Source organism: Emys orbicularis, chromosome 7 (assembly GCF_028017835.1).
Source record: "Emys orbicularis isolate rEmyOrb1 chromosome 7, rEmyOrb1.hap1, whole genome shotgun sequence".
NCBI classification, from domain to species: domain Eukaryota; kingdom Metazoa; phylum Chordata; order Testudines; family Emydidae; genus Emys; species Emys orbicularis.
In genome coordinates, this window is record NC_088689.1 from 116,338,349 (window position 1) to 116,361,745 (window position 23,397).

Here is a 23,397-nt window from a genome sequence, read left to right on the forward strand (position 1 = left end):
CACTCACCCCTTGGTAGAACTCATTCTCCAATAAAGAAGAGTAAAATGTTATAGCCTAATAAATTAACACCATGAAAAATTTAAAGTGCCAATCAGGTGTTTAACTCTGTACAAAAGACAATGACAAGTTCTCTCATGAAGAGCTTATACAGTCTAGAAAGGGGGTTCTCAAACTGTGGGTTGGGACCCCAAAGTGGGTCCCAACCCCGTTTTAATGGGGTCACCACGGCTGGCGTTAGACTTGCTGGGACCCGGGGCCGAAGCCCGGGGCCCACGCCCCACCGCCCAGGGCCCACGCCCCACCGCCCGGGGCCCATAAGTTAGGCTACTCTCAGCTCAGAAAAAAGTTAAGTTCATTTATACATTTAATTTTAGTGTATTCTCTTTCAACAACAGCATTTGTTTTTGTAGATTAGAAGTTTGCTGACTTCTCCTAGAGTCCATATGAATGTGAAGTGAGAACAATCCAGAGGAGCTAAAAAAAAAAAAAAAAATTAGGATGGTTTCTGAAACCAACATTATATCATCAAAGAGCAAACGGGTAGAACTCCTTCCCAATCCTATTATGAAGGAATAGAAATAAGTTGCCCTTTTCTATGCAACTCACCGAAAGTCAAGGGGGTGGGTGGGTGGGTGGGGAATCTCAAAGGGAAAAAAATAAAATAAAAAAAGCGACTTCACCTGTAAAATGTTCAGTTTGTTATGCGGAAACAAGCACAGACAATATGGCAGGCTAGAGTCATACAAATCACTAATTAGAAGGCAGCACATCCTACCTCCTCCCCCAACTTTGCAAGTGCCTCCAGGAGACAACGGGCCATTGCCAAAGCTTGTAAGGCTCTCTCTTCTTCCTGCAGGTCTGACGTTGCCATAGTAACGGTTGACCAACACTTGCCTGAGTGCTTCACCCTTAATTCAAACAGGGTAATGAAATCAGTATTTGAGTTTAATGCATAAATGAACGAACAACAATCAAGAGAACCAGGAGTGGTCTTATAATTGGCCTAGTTTCACCAGAGGTGGTGGGGGAAGGAAGGACTGAAACCGTGAATGTTTCAAAACAAAACTTCATTGAACATCCTACGATATTTTCAGACCAGCCTAGTCACTATATATCCATCCCACAAGCCTCGCCTGAGGTCACGGGTACCAAATACCAGCAATAGCTAAAGTTCACATGCCACGCTAAAAAATTCTAGCTTGTGTAATATTGAGATTTTATTCCAAAGGTGCATTTTTACTGGTGTCCATTAAAAAGGACCCAGGGCTCAACTTTAAAATCAGACATGGAATTTGAGTAACACCAAAAAAAAAACCCTACACAAAGTGGGGATTTGATAAGGGGACTGTTAGAACTCTGGCAAAGGGCACGAAGAGAGAGAAAGAGAATGAAATCATGGTTTAAGATAACATGTTATGAGAATAATCCCACCTCTTTAGACTCCATTTTGTGAACATTAAAGAGCTGAAACACCCTCCCATCCCCAAATAATTCAAGTTAGTTGACACTACCCATCTGTGTATAATCTCAGTTCCATTAATAGTTTACTGCTTTCCAACTCTTTAGTAAATAAAAAGCACAGCATCTTCCCTGCAGCAAATACAGATGGGTCATTTTGATCAGCCAGCATCCTAGCACATGAGATCTTACATGTTCCAGGACACCAATCCTCCAATAATCTGTAGCCGCTCAACTATATTCAAAGTTAGAAGGCCACAAGCAACATTCTACTCTGGGTAAGAAGCCCTGAACACATGCAGCTCATCAGTGGAAGTTGAGAGCCTGCGATACCTCTCAGAATCTGAACCACCATTAATAGGCCCAAGACTGCTCCTACTGATGTCATTAAGAACACAGCCGGGACCACAATTGAGCACTATGTCTGCAAGCTGCATGGTTATTTTGGTAACACAAAAGAGTTGGTAGCATGCCCAGCAATGAACAAGTACACCAGGTATTTTGAGAGTCTTTTAAGACCTTTATAGGTAAAGACAGAGACAAGTAACTGTAAAATTATGGGTCAGGGACTATATTTCAATTAAAAATACATGGGGTTTTGAGGAGACTTAAGTAAAAAATGATTTTAGGAAGAGAGGAAAAAAATCCAAGCTGGAACAAAACAAAGTATCTTAATGACCTTGAGCTCTACTGGCAAAATTCACCCTGCACATTGTATTATAGTTTACAAGCCAAGTAATGTAGTTTGCCAGAGCCATCCAAAATGTCCCTAACAACGTAGCTTGACATCATCTGCTGTACAAGTTAAGCTTTTGTTTAAAAACTTCCGAAGTGATTTTTAAAACACAGATGAAAAAGAATGAAATAGACCCATTAAAATACAGAGTGTAAAAAGAGGAGTGATTTGTACTTCGGATGAGAAACACTTTAAATTGGGCTCTCTTCAACAAGCGATGGGGGCAGCTTACCTGAAAGTTAAAAATCCTGTAACATCTTTTGGAAAGTTATAGGCTATCCCCGGTGTGCTGGAGAACAGTGCCTCCTTTCCTAAGAGAATTCCTATGTTGAATGCATAATGGCTATACCCTTTGCCTTAGTCATTGTGCATCTAGCATCAGACTTCAAAATTATTCCCACATACTATTAGTAGGGCCCTACCAAATTCATGGTCCATTTTGGTAAATTTTACCGTCATAGGATTTAAAACATCTTACATTTCATGGATTCAGAAATTTATATCTTAAATTTAATGGTGGTGTAACCGTGGGGGTCCCAACCCAAAAGGCAGATTGGGGGAGGGGGGGTCACTAGGCTATGATAGGGAGTAGTTGTGGTATTGTCACCCTTTCTCCTGCGTTGCTGCTGGTGGTAGCACTGCCTTCAGAGCTGGGCGACCAGAGAGTGGCCGCTGCTAGCAGCAGTGCAGAAGGCAGGGTGGCAATACCATACCATGCCACCCTCACTTCTGCGCTGCTGCTGGCAGTGGTGCTGTCTTCAGAGCTGGCTGCACAGCCAACAGCTGCGGAGCTTCCTGCAACTGGGGGAGGTTCCCGGAGGTGGGTCTGACCCAGCCCAGGAGCAGCCTGTGCAGGGGAAGAGGTAGTCCTGTCTCTCCCCAGCCCGGCTGGGACTAGCAGCTGGAGCCCGGCACATGGTAGGAACCCCCAGCTGGGATGCTTCCAGCCCTGCTGCTCCCCAGCTCCAGGCCCAGTGCTCGGAGGTTAAAGGGCCTTGGGCTGGCTGTGTGTGTGTGGGGGGGGGGGGGGGACCACAGAACCCCCCTGAGCACAGCACCCTGGGCAGTCACCAACGTTGCCCACATGTAAGGCTGGACCTGCCCCCACAAAAGTGATGACCCCTCCCATACCATGCCACCATCACTTCTGCACTCCTGCTAGCAGTGGTGCTGGTTTCACCGCTGGGCACCTGGCCAGAAGCTGCCACTCTCCAGCTTCCCAGCTCTGAAGGCAGCGCAGAAGTAAGGGTGGCAATACCGTGACCCCCCACTCCCCCACAACAACCAAATTTCACAAGGGAGACCAGATTTCACGGTCCCTGATGCATTTTTCACAGCTGTGAATTTGGTAGGGCCCTAACTATTAACATGAAAGATGCTAGGTAGGATCCGTATTTTATTCTTCTGCAATCAGCTTCATATGAGGGGTAAGATTCAAAATAAACCTTAAAAGAAGGCCTTGCCAGCAACGTGCTCCCAAAATTATTACAAAAGGCTCACGGGGTACTCCTCCCACAAAGTACTTAGCAAAATGATACTAGGAAAAGATCATTACTTCCAAGGTGCCTGTGTTTTTGATCATTGATTGGGATGGTCTGTGAAAATATAAGAGAGGCGGGGACTAGTTCTAACCCCTCCCCCCCCTACAAAACCCCCCACACTGTGTGTGAGCTGTTTTGACGGACAATGACAAGATACTGTACTAGTACATGCTGCAGTGATTTACACCACTCCCGCTGCTCTCAGTTTTGCAGGCGATGAAGGGTGCATGACAGGACAAGGTCAAATCAGGCGAAAAAACAAACTATGCTGTCTTCTACATGTGTACTCATTAGAAGGGAAACTTGACATTTATACACCCTTTATGCCAAAATTAAGTTACAATGGGGTTTTCACATTACCATTTTCTCTTCTGTTAAATTAACTAGCAGTTGCCACAGCAACTGGCATTTAAAATGGTACTTTTTACTACCTACGAAAGATCTTTAAACATATTCACTATGAATATCATTGTTCAATAAACTTCTCCCCACCCTGCCATCTTCTAAAGGTTAACGGTTGTTCTTTGGATTATAGGTAGTTTGCCTTTATTTCTACTCGATAGGGAAAAAAAAAATCTGATGACTAAAGTTTAGTGGTCAAAATATTTCAGGCAAGAGAAAAGCTCAAGTGGAATTTCTGAGTATGCCTGTTGTGGTATCACCATCTTCTTGCTATTGTTGGACTACATCTAAAATAGTGACACTCATAAAAGAGTAGGACAGCAAGCGAAAGCAGATGAGATCATATGTCAAGTGATTCCAATTTCTGGTAAAATGCTCATCCAGAGTTGCACAAGCTTGGAGATGTGTTTTCATTTTCAATACCACTTGGAGCTGCAGTTCAAGAACACTGGGAAGGAAAACCTCATCATTTGCTTGATGTAATTATTAAAAAGCACTGACAAGCACATGAGAATGTAATCTGAATAAAAGAGGAGAGAAAATATTTTCCCAAATACTGTCATTAATGCAGGTGTAACAATGGGCTTGAGAACACTTCTCTAACTATAATGTTAATATTATACAGCACTTCAATGCTTATAATATGCAAACAAATATCAGATGTTTGGCTGTATTAAGAAATATGAAACATACTACCTAGAAAAGTTCAATGACATTTAGTCTCCTCTGTATTTTAGCATCCAGTTAGGCTATTGGTAAGCAGTAGATAAGTGGTATGCAAATATTATTGTAGTCAATGGCATAGTACAGATGAATTGGGTATTGTGTGTATATTAGAAAGTGTTTGCTATTGGATGAAAACCTTTAGGCAGTCAGACATTGTGCATTTACATACACCCTTCAATTAAAATGCAAGATTAAGGCAGTAATACAGTTAAGAAGCAAGTACCACAATAACAGCAGCTTAACTAGAGGAGCAGGCAAAAGTGGGAAGCACCACAATGAACTACTTGCAGTGCTGATTTTGAAGATTGCTTAGCTTTTATAACTAAGAGGCACTTTTTGGCCAGGCAAGTCAACTCTGTGGGCCTGATTATCCTTTCACATTGGCTTTACAATGGTGTGACATCATCAGTTTCAAAGGAGTTCCTCCCAAATTACAGTAGTGTGAAAGAAAAAACACACCAGCCCTTGCAGTGGAGATTTCCAAAGCAACCGAGGAAGCATACACACACATTTTCCATTTAATTTTAATTGAAGACATGTCTTACATGCCTTCAACTACTTTATAGTTGAAACTGGTAGAAATACCAGTTTGAGATTTTCAAAGACATGGACAATAAGTTCCCTTTTAAAAACAGCCACAAATTTCTCACCCGAACTTTTCTGCCTGCATATACTGTTTAAGAAAAAAGGAGAGGTGGAAGGAAGTGTAACGGTAATTAGCAGTAAATATACCAGACTACTATACATACCCTTTTATGATCTTCCAGCTGCCTCTGTAGTAGACTTTGATCAAGCTCCTGCTGAGCATGCAGAAATTCTGTTGTAAAGTATAATACTAAAGAGACACTAATATCTTCAGCATCAATAACTAAACAGTAGAAAAATTCAAGAAAGTCATACAACTGAGAGCAATGGGGGAGGGAAGGTAGGTCGACTGACAAACTTATTAAAGAGTTTCAGGGCTTATCTACACCTTTGATGCTCTCCATCAAACTACACGGGGCATGCACATTTGCTAGATGTTTGTACATATTTTAAAAGTAAAAGTAACACACAAAGTTTCCATCTAGTTTCACAGTAACTCATAATACAAAACAGAAAGAAAAAAAGAAAAAAAAAGGCCAGGTTCTTGGCAACTCATATATGCATTACATCCATGCATACACACTTATACACACACAAACACACACCATTTCTGGAGGAAATGTCATTATTTTGACACACCTCACTCTGGCCAATTAGGAAGTCCAGTCTCTTGCGAATGTGGAAGACATTTGGCATATAATGCCAATGTCAATGCCTCAGTTCTGTTTGGGGCTTTCGATGTATTTTTCGTCTGCTGTGCAGAATAAATACTATGGCAGGTATAATGGTGAAAGCCAAATGGCTCTTCTCTTTGAACAAGGCAGATTTTTAGAACAGAACAATGTCTCATACTGTTGATGGCTTCGAAAGCATTTGGATCATTCATGACAATCATTTTTCAGGGACTGATTTAACACTAAGAGGCTATTTCCCACATGTCTCATTGAATTCATTCTGTAACGACTGAGCACTTAAGACAGACATTCAAACACTACTCCACAAACGCTACTTATAATAAAGTTCCAAAGTACTGAAAACTGCATTTTTCTCTTCATCACTTACAACAAATCCATAATACTGCTTAGCCACATAAAATTCTTTACATAGCCTAGGCAATTGAAAAGAAGCTAGACTTAAGCTTCCATATAGCTTTAATCAAGAGTAAAACTGATCTGGTAGGCAGTGGTAGACTCTGTGCCAACCGCATCATTAGTTGCTTCATTAGTTTCAAAAGAATTCAAGCTTTCATAAATTCATAAATAAAAGTGCTAGTCCTAAACGTTTTCGGTGGATAAATTGTTGAATATGAACTGATTCATCCTAATGGGTGTTAACCCTGTAGTTTAATGATGACAACTGAAAGGTCAACTTTACTATTTCACTGAATCTTTTTAAAAACAGGAATATTCAACTATTCTGGATTTGTTGAACTTGGGTAAAGTTCCACTATTTTCTCACCCCTCCCCACCACTCACCTCCAAACCTCTTGTTTTTAACATGCAAGGATAAAATGATTCCGGATCTGTGATTTCCCCTAGAAGTGAGAGGAATGAAGCCTAGTTCTTTAACACACGGGATCTGAGCTGAGACTTTCAATGTAGTGCCTCCATTAAAGATGGTTGGCTGAATTACCTGCACCGCTTTGAAAGTTTCAATCTTTGCTCCTTTGGGGGTCTTAATGGTACTATATGAGAACAAGTTTTGAATTGGTAAGAGACCTATTTTTTTTTTCCCATTGGCAAGAATATTTTTATACTGGATTGAACCATTTCAGCAAGGCTGCATACATCCCTCTGCCTACATCATTCAATAAAACACAATAACACAGATTTGACCAACGAGAAAGACATTTAAGCATGATTACTTAAAACACCAATATTTGTGTGTTTTACAAATATAGGTGGGCGACACACCTCTACAGAGCTTTCCGTTTCTGGAGGTTGCGGCAGCTAGTTGAAAGTAAAATGCAGATAATTAGTCATAGTTCAGGAATGTTTCATCTAAACAGAAATCTAATGGTCAACACTTAGGGAGAGGGGAATTTAAAAACCAACCAAAACAAAAACACAAAAAACTTTCCATGGATTTTCTGCCACTCATTTGACCTTAGCTGCATCATCTTGCTGAATTATGGCATAATTTTGGTTTCTACACATACTGAAAGAAGTTTACTGTTTACATGTATATTGCTGATAAGGGACCAAGTTTTCCAAAGTGCACCTGCTAAAGTTGCATGTCCCCAACTTGCTCACATGAACTACCAATGCAGAAGAACACACCCTGATTTACAGGTGCATGTGGTTTCATGCCTGCATTACCACACATGCAACTTGGAGATGCACAAACACGGCCTTTCCAAAATCTGCCCCCAAAACATACACTGACATATATGGTGAATTATACTACACGTTTTAGTATAGTGGCTTAATCCCCAATGGGGGTAAATCACTGTCTGAATACAACTGGCAGCAGACATCTGTTTTAGGATATGGATTCTGAAAGGGCATTTTCAGTGGATTGTCATTTATAAGATAAATATTCTTTTTCTGAAATTACAGTATTAGACATCAGCAACCAAGTAGGAAGCTAAAGGGGGATGAATAGATTTTCCATTTAAAATGTGATGCAACATGTTAACACAAATTAAGATGAGTCTACCCGAGTCACCTAGTAAAATTTACAGACATTCGACACAGACATACGAGACCTATAAAGCCTTTTTAACATGGGTAATTAATTTATTTTCTCTGAAGCAGACACACTAAGAACTAATTATGACTATTTATGAAATAGGAGTATTTAGAGATGCCGAACAAGGTCAGCAACCTGCTATGCTAGGTGCTGTACACACTCGTAATAGTCAATCCCTGCCCCAAAGAGTTTACAACCTAAATCGACAAATGAGACAATGGGTAGAAGAAAAGAGGCATCACTCTAATTTTAAAGATGAAAAACAGGCACAAGCAGATTAAGTGACTTGCCTAAGGTCAGACTGGATACCTAGGACCAGGATTTGAACCCAGATCTTCCAAGGGCCAGTCCAGAGCCTTAACCGCAAGACCACACAAACACGCTTTCAGTCTGCGACCTTGTAGTAGAGTGACTGTGGTGAATCAGTTTTCAGAATATCAGCTCAACATCAGCAATAGAGTAGGGCAAAACAGGCAGGAAAATAGAGGAAGGCAACCAAGCTGAGGAAGTCTAAGGTGGAGAGGTTCCACTGCTCAGGAAAGAGGCAGAGGAACTGACATTTTCCACCTTGGCATTCAGTGGAGAGGGATTCCATGATCAGGAAAAGCCATTCTCCTTATTTCTTCTAATCAACGTTCCTCCTGGCTGATTCACATGCCTCTCGGGTACATTATTTCCTTGCATTGTCATTACTATGTATTCTGGAAATTTAACAAGCATATAGGCCACTGAAGTCTTGGTCAAATGGGAGTTTAGGCTAGGAGAACAAAAGTTAAACAGGAAGAACCTAATTTATGCAGGAACTTTTTCTTCATCTACCTAGTAAGCATTACCAAGCACACTCTAGTTGCTCAACAAATAATATTGGAATTGCCATTCCAGACCATTAGTCAGTCTGAACCCTTTATCCAGACCACACCAGCAGCCAGTACGTAACTTGCTTCAGAGCAAAGTGAAAAAGCCCTCTTATTAATAAAGTACTAATCAATCTCCTTACCGATAACACAAGCTCAACTGCACACACCTCTGTTGAGGGAATTAAGCGTGGTCTTCTTTTCAAAGACTGAGAAACTGAACCAGAAAGGTGAAGGTCCCAATCCAGGGTACGGAGGGTGTCAGAGTCTGAACTAGAACACCCTGGTCTTGTGCTCTTACCACACACTAACCAAGCAGATATGTGCATGTTTTAGGACTGAAATTTGCCAGAGCTATAAAGAATCCAAAAGAAGCTCTATGGGATCAAATTAACAAAGTGATTTACAGGAATTAGGAAGAGTAAGTATTTGAGACAGAAAAGTCCCATGTCTTCCAAATTAAACAGGAAAAGGGATATAGGGCTTTAGGGCCCAATCTTATAAAGTGAACTGGTTGGGGAAACCTTGCTCCCAGAAAGAGTTCAGCAACTTCAAACGATGGGAGCTTCATGCAGTCCTGAGGATCAGCTCACCTGTAACACTGCAACTTTAACAGGGCTTTAGCAATCAGTCAGTAAGACTAAAAAACTGAATAGTGAGATTGACTGGATTGTTTTCATCAGAACTGACTAAAAGTAGCAAAGAAATGTTGAGTTAGGGGTGTCATGCTATCCTTAGCAGTGTTTAGCAGGGTAAACAAAATATTAGCATAGGCTTTAGAGAAGGATGGTCCAATGGTTAAAGTGTTAACCTGGGAGCCAGCTGTAATCCCCTGCTCTGCCATAGATTTCCTGTATGACCTTGGATTATGACAATCTCGCTTTGCCTCAGGTTCTCTCATCCATAGGCGCCAACTTCATGGGTGATCCAGGGCTAGAGCACCCCTGGGGAAAAAATTAGCGGGTGCTCTGCACCCACCGGCAGCCAAGCTCCCTCCTCCTCGCTTCCTCCCCCCTCCCCCCCCCGAGCATGCCACGTCCCGGCTCCTTCCCCTCCCAGCACTTCCCACCTCCCCGCCGCCTAACAGCTGTTTGGCAGTGCTTAGGAGTTTCCGGGAGGGAGAGGGAGGAGCGGGGATGTGGCGCGCTCAGGGGAGGAGGCGGAGAAGAGGTGGGGCAGGGACGGAGCTGGGGTGGGAAAAGGTGGGGGTGGGGCGGGGACTTTGGGGAAGGAGTGGAATGGGGGTGGGGCGAGGGCGGTGCAGGGGCAGGAAGAGGTGGGGCCAGGGGCGGGGGAGAGCACCCACCGGGCAGAGGGGAAGTCAGCGCCTATGCTCTCATCTATAAAATGGAGAAAACATTGAGGATAAGTGCATTCCAGATTATAAGATACTAAGATATTGCAGTACTGGGTGCCATATAAACACCAGAGATAAAGCATTCAGCTTCAAAATGTTAAACTAAAATGGAATGGATGGCAAGGTCGGAGAGGAGCGTAGAAAATTTCCTTTCTACTAACAATAAGGAAAGTGCCATTCAACTTACTGTACAAGAAGAGGCTACTTTGAAGCTGCCCCTGCCTACAAGTTTGGCAAATAAACCTTTGTTATTAGCCATACCAGAATTATTATTATTTTGACCTATTGTTGACCTGAATGTTTCTAACAGCGACTTCTCATTTGTTATGGAATAGGTATCTCCCCAAAAGCAACTCATCTGACTCAAGAGTGAATGTACCCATTTCAGCGGTTGGTACAATCAATTAACTGAGTAAGCGTATACTTATTACATCACTTCACAGCTGACCTAAAAGGGAAAAGTTTGACTTTTTGATCCTCTTTTGCCTTTATGTTTTATGCAGAAGGCCTGAAAGTTTAAGGTTTTTATCAGATTGATTTTTTACATGAGAAGTTGAGAATTTGCCTATTCTGTTTTTCCTGAAGACTACAGTCACCAGGGGAAACTAGCAAGTGATTGATATTGCAGATAAAAATGAAGATAAAAATTGCACAACAGAAGAAAATATTTTTTTTCAGACTTGAAAACTCTGGAATTCTTTACTTTTTTGCTATGTTATTTAGCTCAAATGCCTAGCAAACAGCTAGAACAAAAGATCTCTGTTAAAGATTTGTAACTCTTTCAAACAAAGTACTGAGAGAGCTTCCAATTCATTTCACTGGGTCCTGAAATGAATCCCCTCAGCAAAATAGGGGAGAGAAGACCTGATATTCTTGACATTTCTAAGGTAGAAAAATAACAGGTGAAAAACATCTTTTTTTTTTTTTTTTAAATGAGAGAGTATGTGTGAAAAAGAGACAACATTATTTCAGGCTTTTGCTATGAAAAGAAATGAGACATATTTAATAAAAATTTGATCCTTTCCCCTCTCTCCACCCTCACTGAATTTTGACATTCTGATGAAAAAGTCAAAATTACAAGTTTCAAAAATGTTCTGTCTTGGTTACTGAGAAGCAAAAATAAGGCCAAATCCATTTTGTCCTCCTCAGGTCACCTTTGATCATCCAGGTTTCAGAGTGGTAGCCATGTTAGTCTGTATCAGCAAAAACAATGAGGAGTCCTTGTGGCACCTTAGAGACTAACAAATGTATTTGGGCATAAGCTTTGAAGTGGGTTTTAGCCCACGAAGGTGCCACAAGGACTCCTCGTTGTTTTTGATCATACAGTACATTCAGAAGATGGTGTAACCTGGCTGATACACTTCTTGGTGTTCAGCTTCCCCATGCCTATACTGGCTTATTCCAGCTTCTTCACAACACTATTTAGCCAGAGGATTACAACCTTTTTCACTCCTGACACAATACCCAAAGATTTCCACAATCCTGCTTCCATCTCCCTAAAGTCAGTTCCATGTGCACGTCTCTGAGGAGTCTCCAATGAACCCGCTTAAAAAACAGACCAGAAACCAGAGACTTAATTTCTTCTACTTGAGATATAATTCAAATGCTGTTTAAGTACAAAATACACAACAGCAATGATTGTGGCATGAGATCTCTCTATGAGGGATATAATTTCATCTTTAAAAGTGCATCTAACTAGCATTTATCATGTTAATTGATCTCCCATCTTAGATCTGGAAAACACAACATTCTGAACTTCATCCAGCTGTGGCAACGTAGTTTTACAGCTTATCATTGATACACATCACTGCAAAGATTATTGCAGCCAATCCCTTTTCATCAAGGATTTCAGTTCCCTTTTCACCTACTTGAAACCTCGAAAACCAAAAAAAGCCCCCACCCACATTGAATGGGTTTGCTGGTATATTTCTCTGGAGCTTGCTTATCAACCACAAAGAGAACAAATCCTTCTTTTTATTGAACTGAAGTCAACATTTTACTAGAAGTTACTTTAATTCACCCGCTTAATGCCTTCAATACCCGTTAACGTCAAGGCAAGTTGAGGGTGCTTAGCGGTTTGTTAGATCTGATCCCTTTCTGCTTTGCTAACTATATGCAAGGAAAGAGTGGCTGGGGATGCGTGTTGAATACTCTTGGACATATAAACAATACTCTTGGACATATAATGCAAATACTCTTGGACATATAAACATTAGCTTTACTAATCAATGATAGAGAAATTCACAGAACTCTGCTGAACCTCTTTCAAATACACAGCCTACCTGAATAATAAGATACTAGATCTAATCATTCTGGAGCAACGTTACTGTAAAAAGAAATAGCAACTGTATAGCTGCTGCAACTGCTTCTGTAGCCTCGGACACTGGCAGACACAGTGCAGACTGAACTAACAGTAAACAGTTCCACCACATTTATTGGCAATTACTGCTGAAGGTCACACATCAGCAACGAGCACGAATTCCAGGAAAAAAAGCTGCTCTTATGTAACTGCTGCTTGAATGTTGGCAGGTGCCCAATGGAGCAGTTCACCGCAATATGGGAGGAAAGAAAAAAAAAAAAAGAAAAGAAAAGTAGGACATCTCTCCGTTACATTCAGCATCATCAGATCGCCCCCTTAAGGTGAAGTTTAACAGTTCTCTCCCTCTTTAATGCTCTTCTCCTTCCATACATATTAATTTGTTCTGGGATTTATAAATCCCTTACCCAGTATCTCACTACTTTCATTGCAGCTCTTATCTTCACCTAGCAAGGCAGGTTGCTTTGTCTCTAGCACCTGTTAAAATCCAGTGACAGACTGCAATAGGGGTTTGAAATTAAACAGCTTCTGAAAGCACTTTGCCAATACATTAATGCTCCTTAATCACAGTGAACCCAAAATTCAAGCATTCACCCAGACCTACATTTTCAGCGTAGCAGCTCTGATCATGTATGGTACCTGGACTACAATGAGAGGGGGGGAGGAATTTAGCTTAAAAAACCCAAAGTATTTCATACTTTTTTCACTGAACTACTGCAGTGGGTTTAGTACTGTCACAAGAGGTAAGATTTCCTTGATGCCTCATGAATAACTGTAGACAGAAGACCAAATTCTCTTCTCATGCTGGTGCAAATTGGGAGCAACTCCACTTAAACCAATGGAGTTACACCAATGCAAGACAGTGCAAGTACTGTAAATGGTAAGAGTCATGCCCACAGCAGCTTCTAGGGAGAACTCTTGTCCATGTCTCATGTCAGGGTTTTCCATTTTCTTTACTATTAGAAACATTTGCATAGGGCCCATGTTAAAAAGTTCATATTTGTCAGTATATTCTCCACCTAGAAAGTCATAACCTTCAACTCATGACAATAATCTGGTGCTGTGTAAAGGATTGCAAAGATCAACAACTACTTCAAGAAGGCACCAAAGAGCAATAACAGAAACTCTGAACAGATCTGTGAACTAACTCGTATTACTACTACTAGTAGTAGCAGTACACGTACTTTTTTTTTTTTTTTTGTTAAAAGGGAAACAAAACAAGAAATGACATGGACTATAGCTCTCTTTAGAAATAAGTCTTTCCCTCAATCTTTCAAGACACGTCTGCTAGTCTTCATTTACATTTTGGGTCTATAAGAACTCCCTCCAAATGGACACCCATTCAAAACTCTGGGCACCCTCAACATACAGAAGAGCATAGGGAGACACAATGTAAAAGTTGACCATAGCAACATACAATGTGTCCGTGTCATAACTGTCGGGCATAGCCGGAACGGTTATGACCACACAATTATGGCCCTTTATAATTCTTCCTGTTATGCAGGGGATTTCCTACTCAACAGGGTGAATTCCAGCACTGTTCACTGAGTAACAGACACTCCCTTTCCACAGGACAGAAAGGATTTTAAGAGAGACTCCACCGTCTTTGGTTTAGAGTTTCCTCATTACTGAAAGTGTAAGTAATAAATAATGGTGTGACTGTGGCATTTAGGGTTCCCCTTTAAAAACAAACAAACAAACAAACAAAACAATTAAAGGCAAGATTTTGAACCTATCCTTTTCCAAAAGTATCTTACAATAGCTACTTAGAATGCCAGAAAGACTGTGAAATTAGCTCTGAATTATGTCATAATACAATAACAATATTACCTCGCCAACAGAAGGTCTACTCTGAGGGGCAGGAGTGAGTGGAAAACCATTTCAGCCATTTAGAAAAACTAGACTGTTCAGAGCTTAGCAGCTGGAGAAACTAAAAATAAGGAGTTCTGTTTTCTTTGACCCCAACTTTTACAGTTGCCAGCAGAAGCTATGATGGGAAATATCACAGCTTCCTTTGAGAATTCTCAAAAAATCCTAACCACTGCCAGCATCTCTCTTCATAAACAGACACTGTTCATTTCCTGTGTGTTTATAAACACACCTGCTCCATCCATGGAATTGTTCCATAAGGGAGCAATAAAGCTCTTATTTGCAGCCAGAAGCCTAAGTTCTAAATTGGGTCTGCACTCTCTAACTGATTTATTGAGGAATGAGATGGAACATTATGGCCAGAGACTCAGAGGAAAGAAAGAGGGAGTTTCATTTTATGACTTTAATTTGCAATTAAACAAACTCAAGTTCTGTCTGAAGTTTCTCCAAGATAAATTATACATACCATTTGGGGAAGCTGCACCCCCACAGAAGCTAAAGGGTCTAGTACCCGATTGAAATGTTAATGTGTTATAAATTAACTTCTCAAAAACAGAGCCCATTTCCAGTGGAGCAGTCTAGGTTAGAGAGAAATCTTAATTAGTAAGAAAAAACAAATCACATCCAAGGTTTGACATTAAACTCTGCCTCCAACTATTTTAAGCTCTCCTCTGAAGCCTGGAAAGATACAGTGCCTGAGTCTCCTCATATTAGTGTAAGGTGAGGAGTAACTCTACTGGAGTAAAGGGACTTTAAATAGTGTGAAATGAGTAACAGGAAAATCAGCCTCATTCTCTAAATATATCATACACAGTTTCCATTAATATATGCACTAAGTAAATATAACTGCACACAAACAAAGACAGCTCAGTTCAAGATTGAGCATGATGAGATGGGCAGGTAGGATTCCAAATCCATTTTGGCAGACAGGTTCCCAAAATATTATAATTTATTCCTCAAAACAATGGATGTTCCAAAAAAATAATAACTGAGATCATTGCTAGATTAAGGTTAAAGGAAAAAGTTTCAGAGGAAGCCAGTTTAGAATATTTTTTAATTTGAAAAAATAGCTAGTATATTTCTCTGTGTTTTGCATTTTAAAGGGATCCGTTTTGCCCCAGACAGAAGGCTGGAACAGCACAGAGGAAACAAAGCAAGGGCAGAAGAACTTTTGTAATGAAGATGTTAAATAAGTAAAATACTTGCTGGGCAACAGATATACTGTACAAATATACAGAAAAACGATCAGTCTCTGAATTTGTGCCCACATTTTTTGGGCATACAGGATGGTTGTTGCATATAAAAGTGACAGCATTTGGACATTTAGCTACCTCAGCTGGAAGATCTCACTCAAACATGGCCCTTTGCCTTTAACGTAGGCGTGCTGCATTCAGTGTAAACACCCTATTTTAGGCTGCTGCTTTGCCAGGCATAGATTTACCACCAGGTAGCTTTCACAATATACCCCTACGTTTTCCCACATATTCACAGGCCAAACCCGAATAGGAAGAAACAGTGACCACACCTATATATCCTGCTGAACTCAACAGTCATCAAGTTACTTTCTTTATAGGAAAGAATATCACACAGATCCTATGCAAGGGCCCATCCTCTTCTATTGTCTCAGTTGTGCTATACAAATACATTGTTATGAGCAATCACTCTCATTAGTTAGTAAGTACAGACAGTTCATTTAGGGTCTCCTCCAATTGGCTTCTCATATTCTTTCCGATCAAGTATAAATGGGTGCCATTAAAACTTAGTATTAACCTTTCCAGATATTTAGGTTAACCACCCTATCTTCCAAATTGTAAGTTAGGCAATACAGTGGTACTATAATTACTGTGGAGTGATAAATGCTAATGTTTTAATGGTACTCACTGCAGCTAGTATTCTAAGAGCACTCAGCTCTGAACCTAAGCAGTATGCATACTATTATACCACCAGATGATTGCAGCTTGCCAAAACTACAACTACATTTGGGATAATACTTGGGGATAATGACAGACAGAATTAGTTATGGTAACTACCAATGTAGACGCATGGCAGACTAAACTCAACTAATTCACTAACAGGTGCAGGAGTCAGAACGCTCAAACACTGGAAAGACAGCATGACAGATCACATTGCTACTCATAAAACAAACATCATGGAAACACTGCCATAGAAGAAAAATACAATTAAGACCTCAGCATTATCCAATTCATCAATGGTGATCAACTGGAAAAGAAAAAAGGAGAGAAGAAGAGAGGTTGAAAGCACACATTAGTAAGCGAAATTACAAATAAATCCTGCATTAGGAACTTTGATATTATTTACCATTTCAGTTCTAGTTTGGTATTCTAAAATATCACGAGAGGCATTAAAGGCTAGAGCAAGGCTCTATGATACGGTCATCTTAGCTGACATCTGCTCTACTGGAAATATTCTGCCACGGAACTGAACAGACAGGATGCACTCATGCTTTATTCACCTACCAACTGTCAATCCATACAGATTGGCTACACAAGCACCAAGAACTTCACCCTTGGGCATAATAGTAGGCCCCAGCGTGTGAGTGGTCAGCAACACAAGATACCCATCTTAGAATCTTTACAGAGAGTTGGGGAGAATGGCAGCAAGAAGACAGAGAAGCTGAATTCCAGGTTAAGTCTCAAAATCTGGGTTACCGGAGTTTGTACAACTGGCCCTAATAAACCTGCTGCCACTCATGCAGAAAACATCTGTACGAGGGAGGTGTTTCAGTGAAAGTCCAAGTCTGGGCCTATTTGACGCTACTAACGTAGTATGGCTTTCAGCTCATTAGGAATACCACAGCCTATTACTGATCACTGAGAAAGCTGCTCAAATGCCAAGATTTAAGGACTGTAGTAGCTGTGTCAGTCCCAGGATATTAGAGAGATAAGGTGGGTGAGGTAATATCTTTTATTGGATCAACTTCTGTTGATGAGAGAGAGTGAGAGCTTGTCTCTCTCACCCACAGAAGTTGGTCCAATAAAAGATAATACCTCACCCACCTTATCTCTCTAAGAAATCTCTTCAGCCATATGTAAAGTTTCAAGCATTCCACAAATGTACAACTGATTTTTTTTATTTTTTTTAAAATTCAGATCATGGGAAAATCCAGGAAGTAACATGGGATAACTATGAAATGATGGGAAAGAGAGTGGGAGGAGTGTGTGCACAGCTCTACATGCTAATTTATAGCACAATAAAAAGGTCAGCCTTTGAAGTGAAAAACCATAACTCTTGTAACAAATACTTTATGGCATGGGAGGAGGAAGAATCACAGACATTCTGCATTACACTGTGGCCACTCCCACAGTCAAACGGTAGCACAACAGGCTAGCATCTGGGAAAAAGCATTGAGTAGTGAGCTTGGATCTTCAGTCCACCGGCCAGCAGCCAACATTTCTCCCACTGCATCTTAGTAGTAGCAGCATCTGGGCTCTAATCAAGTCCTTTGCATGTTGCACAGAATCACAGCAGTACTGTGGGCAGTCTGGGATGGAACAGAAGTCACGTACAGCCTTTGACAAAGGCCTTGGCTGTTGGAGCCAGACAATCTTGTATTTTCTCTAGATGTCCCTTTGGTGGGAGGGAGACTGAGTGAAAATACAAGTCCACAGGAAATACAATGCTGGTGTGTCTGGTTTATAGTGGGGGGAGAGGAGGTCAGGCATGTTTATAGAGAGGGCAATGCCTCTAAAAAACAGATTGGTTGTCTATTACTAGACTCACTGGTCTCAACTAGTATGCAGTATACAATATAACAAGATCAGACACTAGACGGAAACTTTCCTTACACTTCTTTTGCTAAATTCTACTTCAGGTCTGACCTGCAGCTCTCAATTCCACAATAGACAACTACCAGATCTAGTAGATTATAATGGCAAGAGAGGTAAACAAATGCCTACTAGGGATTAAGATAACAGTAATTCAAAGTTATTTGGAATGGAGGTCTCCAAATGCCATAGGAGATGACAAATCACATGGTTAAAGTGGGGATGAGCATTGGGGATAGGGCAGAGGGGAGAGGACTAGACTTTTGCTGAATAGCATAAGTGAAGTCCTACCCATAACTGAACTAAAAAGAACTTTGGCTCTGCCAAATAAACTTTTCTCATACTTGAACAGAGCAAAAGCTGAGGTAAAGTTTTACAACAGAGTGGGGGGAAATGAACAGGCACTCATAACTGTACATGCATGCAGAAGTCAGGGCCCTAAACTTTGTCATAACCATTTTAAATTTATTTCAATCATAACCTGACATAGAGCTACTGATTTAGCAAGTTCAGAGATAGTTTATGAAAATGGGGTATGAAGTCTTTAACCATATTTAAGAAAGGGAAGTAGAAGTGGTGCTCTAAGCAGAGTGCTCTAAGCAGCCTCTCTTTGTTGCTAAAATTTCTTACAATATGTAGAAGTATCAAGGAGAAAATAAGTAGCTATTAGCATTCACAATATATTCTAGTATAAATTATTTGAATGCCCTTATCTGCAACAGTACTGCTCATACTTCTCAGATTGGTTTACAATAAATTAGGAGTTCTCCTGAACAGATGCAACCCTTTCTACCTTGAGTATCTTCAAGAACCCTAAATTTAACAAGGGTAGCACAAGATTATTTTTACTTCAGAATAGCTTTTAAAGAAATGCGTGTTGCCTTTAAGTGGTGAATAAATGCAGTTAGGAGTAGTCACCAGGTAAAAAAATGAATCGTTCTACTTCTTGTGGCCAGACAGTCAAAGTTTATCTATAACTAGCAGCTGATAGTTGGCAAACAGCTTTTCCCCTTACTGAAATCTGCTTCATGGGCTATTCTATTCTTGTACTGCATGTATTATGTAACTGATCAACTATGGTAGAAGTTGATACGTTTCATCTCTGCTTATCTTTAACTTGGAAGATGTTTAGAATTTTGTAGAGCTTTACAGGCCATTTGTGGAGACAACATCATTTAATTTGGTATCAGTGTTTTAAAATTATTTTCATTATGTTCTCTGGCAATATCTGCAGTTCCAATTTTACCAAAACCCTGGCAAAGCTCTGATAAATGAAGTTTGCTTGAAGCAAAATTTCCAGTGGTATCAGTATCACTACATACAATAGATAAAAAAAAAAAAAAAAAAGTCTGTTTCAAGACCAGGTTGGTTCCGTTGATTTCAAGATATGCCACACCCAATCTCATTTTACATTCCTTAGGCTGGACATGATTGGTGATGTCCTTACGCTGGTTTTAATGGAAAAAACTCGGGATGAACATGCTCCAAAGAGTTTAGTAGCCAACTGTAAAAACCCTGAGGTATCAGTAGTTTATTTGCAATGCCAAGTACACTACAAGCTGGCTCTTGAGTAGTGGCAGATATCACCTTTCAGTCATGAAGTCAACATTTATGTTAATCAGAGATGTGATTGTGGCTTGGGTGGGCATACCTTGCTAGCTTTAATCTAGCTAGCACAGTTAAAAATAGTGACTACACCGTGGCACAAATCCCAGCATGGTCTAGCAATACAAGTAGGTACCTAATTCAGGGTCCAAATGGGCTTGTACAGCCCATGCTCCCACATCTTTCCTGCTATTTTCAGCTGTGCTAACTTAATTAAAGCTAGGTTTCATAGGGGTAGCCGTGTTAGTCTGTATCAGCAAAAACAACGCGGAGTCCTTGTGGCACCTTAGAGACTAACAAATTTATTTGGGCATAAGCTTTCGTGGGCTACAATCCACTTCATCAGATGCATGGAGTGGAAAATACAGTAAGCAGGTATAAATATACAGCACATGAAAAGATGGGAGTTGCCTTACCAAGTGGGGGATCAGTGCTAACGAGGCCAATTCAATCAGGGTGGATGTGGCCCATTCCCAACAGTTGACAAGAAGGGGTGAATATCAACAGAGGGAAAATTACTCATTGTAGTGCTAACAGGGCCAATTCAATCAGGGTGGATGTGGCCCATTTCCAAACTAGTGCAGGTATGCCTATCTGAGCTGCAATCACATCTCCAACTGCAGTGTAGACGCATCCTCAGAAATGAGCCATGGCTACAAAGGACCATCTAAGCCCTTTGCTAAAGCAGCAGCATCTCTTTTACAGGTTTTGCCTAGTTGACTTCCATATGAGGCTAGAAAGCAGGTAAAAAGTAAATAAACTACAGCCAGACAGAGAGAAGTTGAAGGCTCCCAAACAGCAGTGGATTAGAGTGATATTCAGCGCAAATTACTGTCGGCTTGTCAAGACTGGAAAGCAGGTTTAAAACATATACATGCAGGATGTTGCCAACACCCCAATCCTACTTGCAGGGAGTTAGGGCATTCCACACAGTTATTGTTACTTTATTTAAAAGAATGATTACTGCTGCTTGCAAGCAAGGCTTAAAAGCAAGCAACTTCACAGAGCTATGCAAAAGGTGCTGAGTTGGGCTGGATCACTGACAGGGGAGGAAGTTGTGACACAGAGAAGCGGGAAGCAGCATTCCCAGATCAGACAGGGAGTGTAGCATTGCCCATCCCCACCTCCAGGGTATTTTCCTGGGAGTCTCCTGCTCATTTACGGTATTGCGTGGGTGCACGGCAGGGGCATGTGGCCGGCAATAGCCAACATGCTCATGGCATATTGGAGAAGGATCCTCATCGCTTTGCCTGGTTTATCTTCGAGACTGTTGCACTTGTGGGTTTCGCAAGCCTGCTGTTTGCCAAGTGGGGTGTGACATGCCTCATATCCGACTAACCTTGGAGTGGGCTGAGGCTGCCTGCATCACCCTCAGATTGGCAAACTTCAACTAGCTCATCTTAGTGGTTTCTCTACTTTCCACTGCCTACATCAAACAGCACTCCTCATCCTCCCCTGAAGGGACAGCCTTAGACAAGGGTCTGTAAAGAAGCTGTCCAATCTCTAACTTTTTGCCTCAAACTAATGGGTTACCATCATCTAAGACTGACCAACTTAGCACTTTGTCATGACTTCAAACCCAGCTTGCAATTAACTTCTAATTAGAGAGCCTCATTTGTATCACTTAGTAAAACTATTCAATTGTCCATCTGCATAAAAGTACTCTAAGCAAACTGCTCACAGAGATTACCTTTTCTAACAACTCAGTTCAACCACTCAATTGCTTCCTTCCCTGCTTTGTAATTATTGCCTCTCAAGTGCTCATGGGCAGTTGTTTCTGTGGGCTACAGAGCTATGATTCGGTTTCTTGTGTACTGCAGCTTTTAAGTGTAAGAGTCCCACCTGTCTACGAGAGGGCAAGACCACGAGGCATTTCACGCTGGAGACTCTCAAGTTAGAGACACTCTACTTTCTGTCACACAGATTTTAATCTTTGCTCTTTCTTTGCTTGCTGTTTTCCTGAATTTAAAATGAAAGCCATCTAGATTCAAAGCACATTTGAGTCTGTGTATGGAAAACATAATGGTTCTTCTCTTTGTAGCTGTCCCTCAGATGTACGGTACCTGTTCAACTCCTTTCATCCATCAAAGGTCATGCTCTAATCTTTTCATCGCTTGTCACCCTGCTTTGGGTTCTTTTATTTTCCATGTCTTCATAGAGAGACAATAGAAGCAGAGCTCCAAAGATGGGATATCTATCCCAGTGTGTCAATACAGCTAAATCAAATTGAAATATGCATCAATATATTTAAAAGTATGGGACTGGGTGTGTAAGTGTGAGAGATAAGCACATTATTCAGACACAGAGGAGAGATCTATAGCTCCAGAAAGAGAAAGACTCCCTCTTGATGGGAAAAAGGAATAGTATTTTAATGGAAAACTATTAAGGTTGTATACCAACCAATCTAGAATTCAAATTCCTCAGTACCACAATAGAGAGAAGCTAACTCAGCTACATATAAGTCAAAATAAAGCTATCAAAAGAATCCTCTTATTGACAGGTCACATGACTGCATGGACAAGTCTCCTATAAGCAGCTATAGCATATGGTTATCTTCTATAATGACAACCAAAGGGAACAGATTCTACATTGCTGATCAGGATGCAAACTATTGCAGAAATTAGACAAACCTGATATTCTAAAATAAGAAGCCAGAGTAATTAACTAACTTTCAATTTAATGTCATGATCTTGAAAGCAATTAGTTGACTAGAAAGGTTTTATCCTTAACCCGAGGTATAAATACAAATTTAAAGGCTTAGTACTGTATTTTCTCTCTCTGAATAGTAAAGACAGTGTTGAACAAAAGCAAAATGATAAACTGTAAATTAAGTACCTTCTCTCCATAGCCTCTATCTTTGGTCATCATTTCCCTGAGTGTCTGTAATACTTTAATACATAGTTTCTCCTCATTCTCCTCCAGCAGCTGTTTAGTGTGTTTTATTAACCTGAAAACAACCAATTGATCATAGTTTGTTTTAGTACTAAATTTTCTAAAAATTAGGACAGGCATTTGTGGCTATCTTATCTCAATGGTCAAAGCTACAACCATGAAGTTAATTAAAATGTGGTTTTGTTAAGGACCAGTATATAGTAAGCTGGTGAGTACCCCCTTAATAGTAACACTTGCTGAGTTATCATGAATACCAGTGAAGCTATGAAGGGAACTCAAACATTCCCACCTGAACAACAGCCAGGCAAAAATAAATCTATATATAGGGATCAAGGAATTATATAGGAGAGGGGGAAATTAAAAATTGAAGGTCCACTATGAAAAACCAGTAACATTAACAAGACACTAAATACTGCATCTATTTCCTCATTAAAGAAAAAAAGAACGTGGACCTTGGATAAGGCAACTGGAAACCATACGATGACACAGACTTCGACTTTGACTCACTACCCCAATGGTAAGAGGTATAAAGGCAAGTGTTTTGTCGACACACTCTTGGGACTAGAGTCAACTGGCCC

At 40.6% G+C, this 23,397-nt stretch overlaps 1 protein-coding gene across 1 annotated transcript in view; it reads right to left on the bottom strand.

The window, feature by feature from the left end:
• The window catches only part of ITPR1 (inositol 1,4,5-trisphosphate receptor type 1), a 249,083-nt gene that overhangs the window by 78,794 nt on the left and 146,892 nt on the right, over nucleotides 1-23,397 (bottom strand). Inside the window, exons 38-42 of the mRNA XM_065407748.1 lie at nucleotides 22,763-22,874; nucleotides 16,725-16,757; nucleotides 7,363-7,398; nucleotides 5,614-5,661; nucleotides 777-909 (exon numbers count right to left, since the gene is read on the bottom strand). Coding sequence (XP_065263820.1) covers nucleotides 777-909; nucleotides 5,614-5,661; nucleotides 7,363-7,398; nucleotides 16,725-16,757; nucleotides 22,763-22,874 — 362 coding nt within the window. The remainder of the gene's footprint in view (nucleotides 1-776; nucleotides 910-5,613; nucleotides 5,662-7,362; nucleotides 7,399-16,724; nucleotides 16,758-22,762; nucleotides 22,875-23,397) is intronic.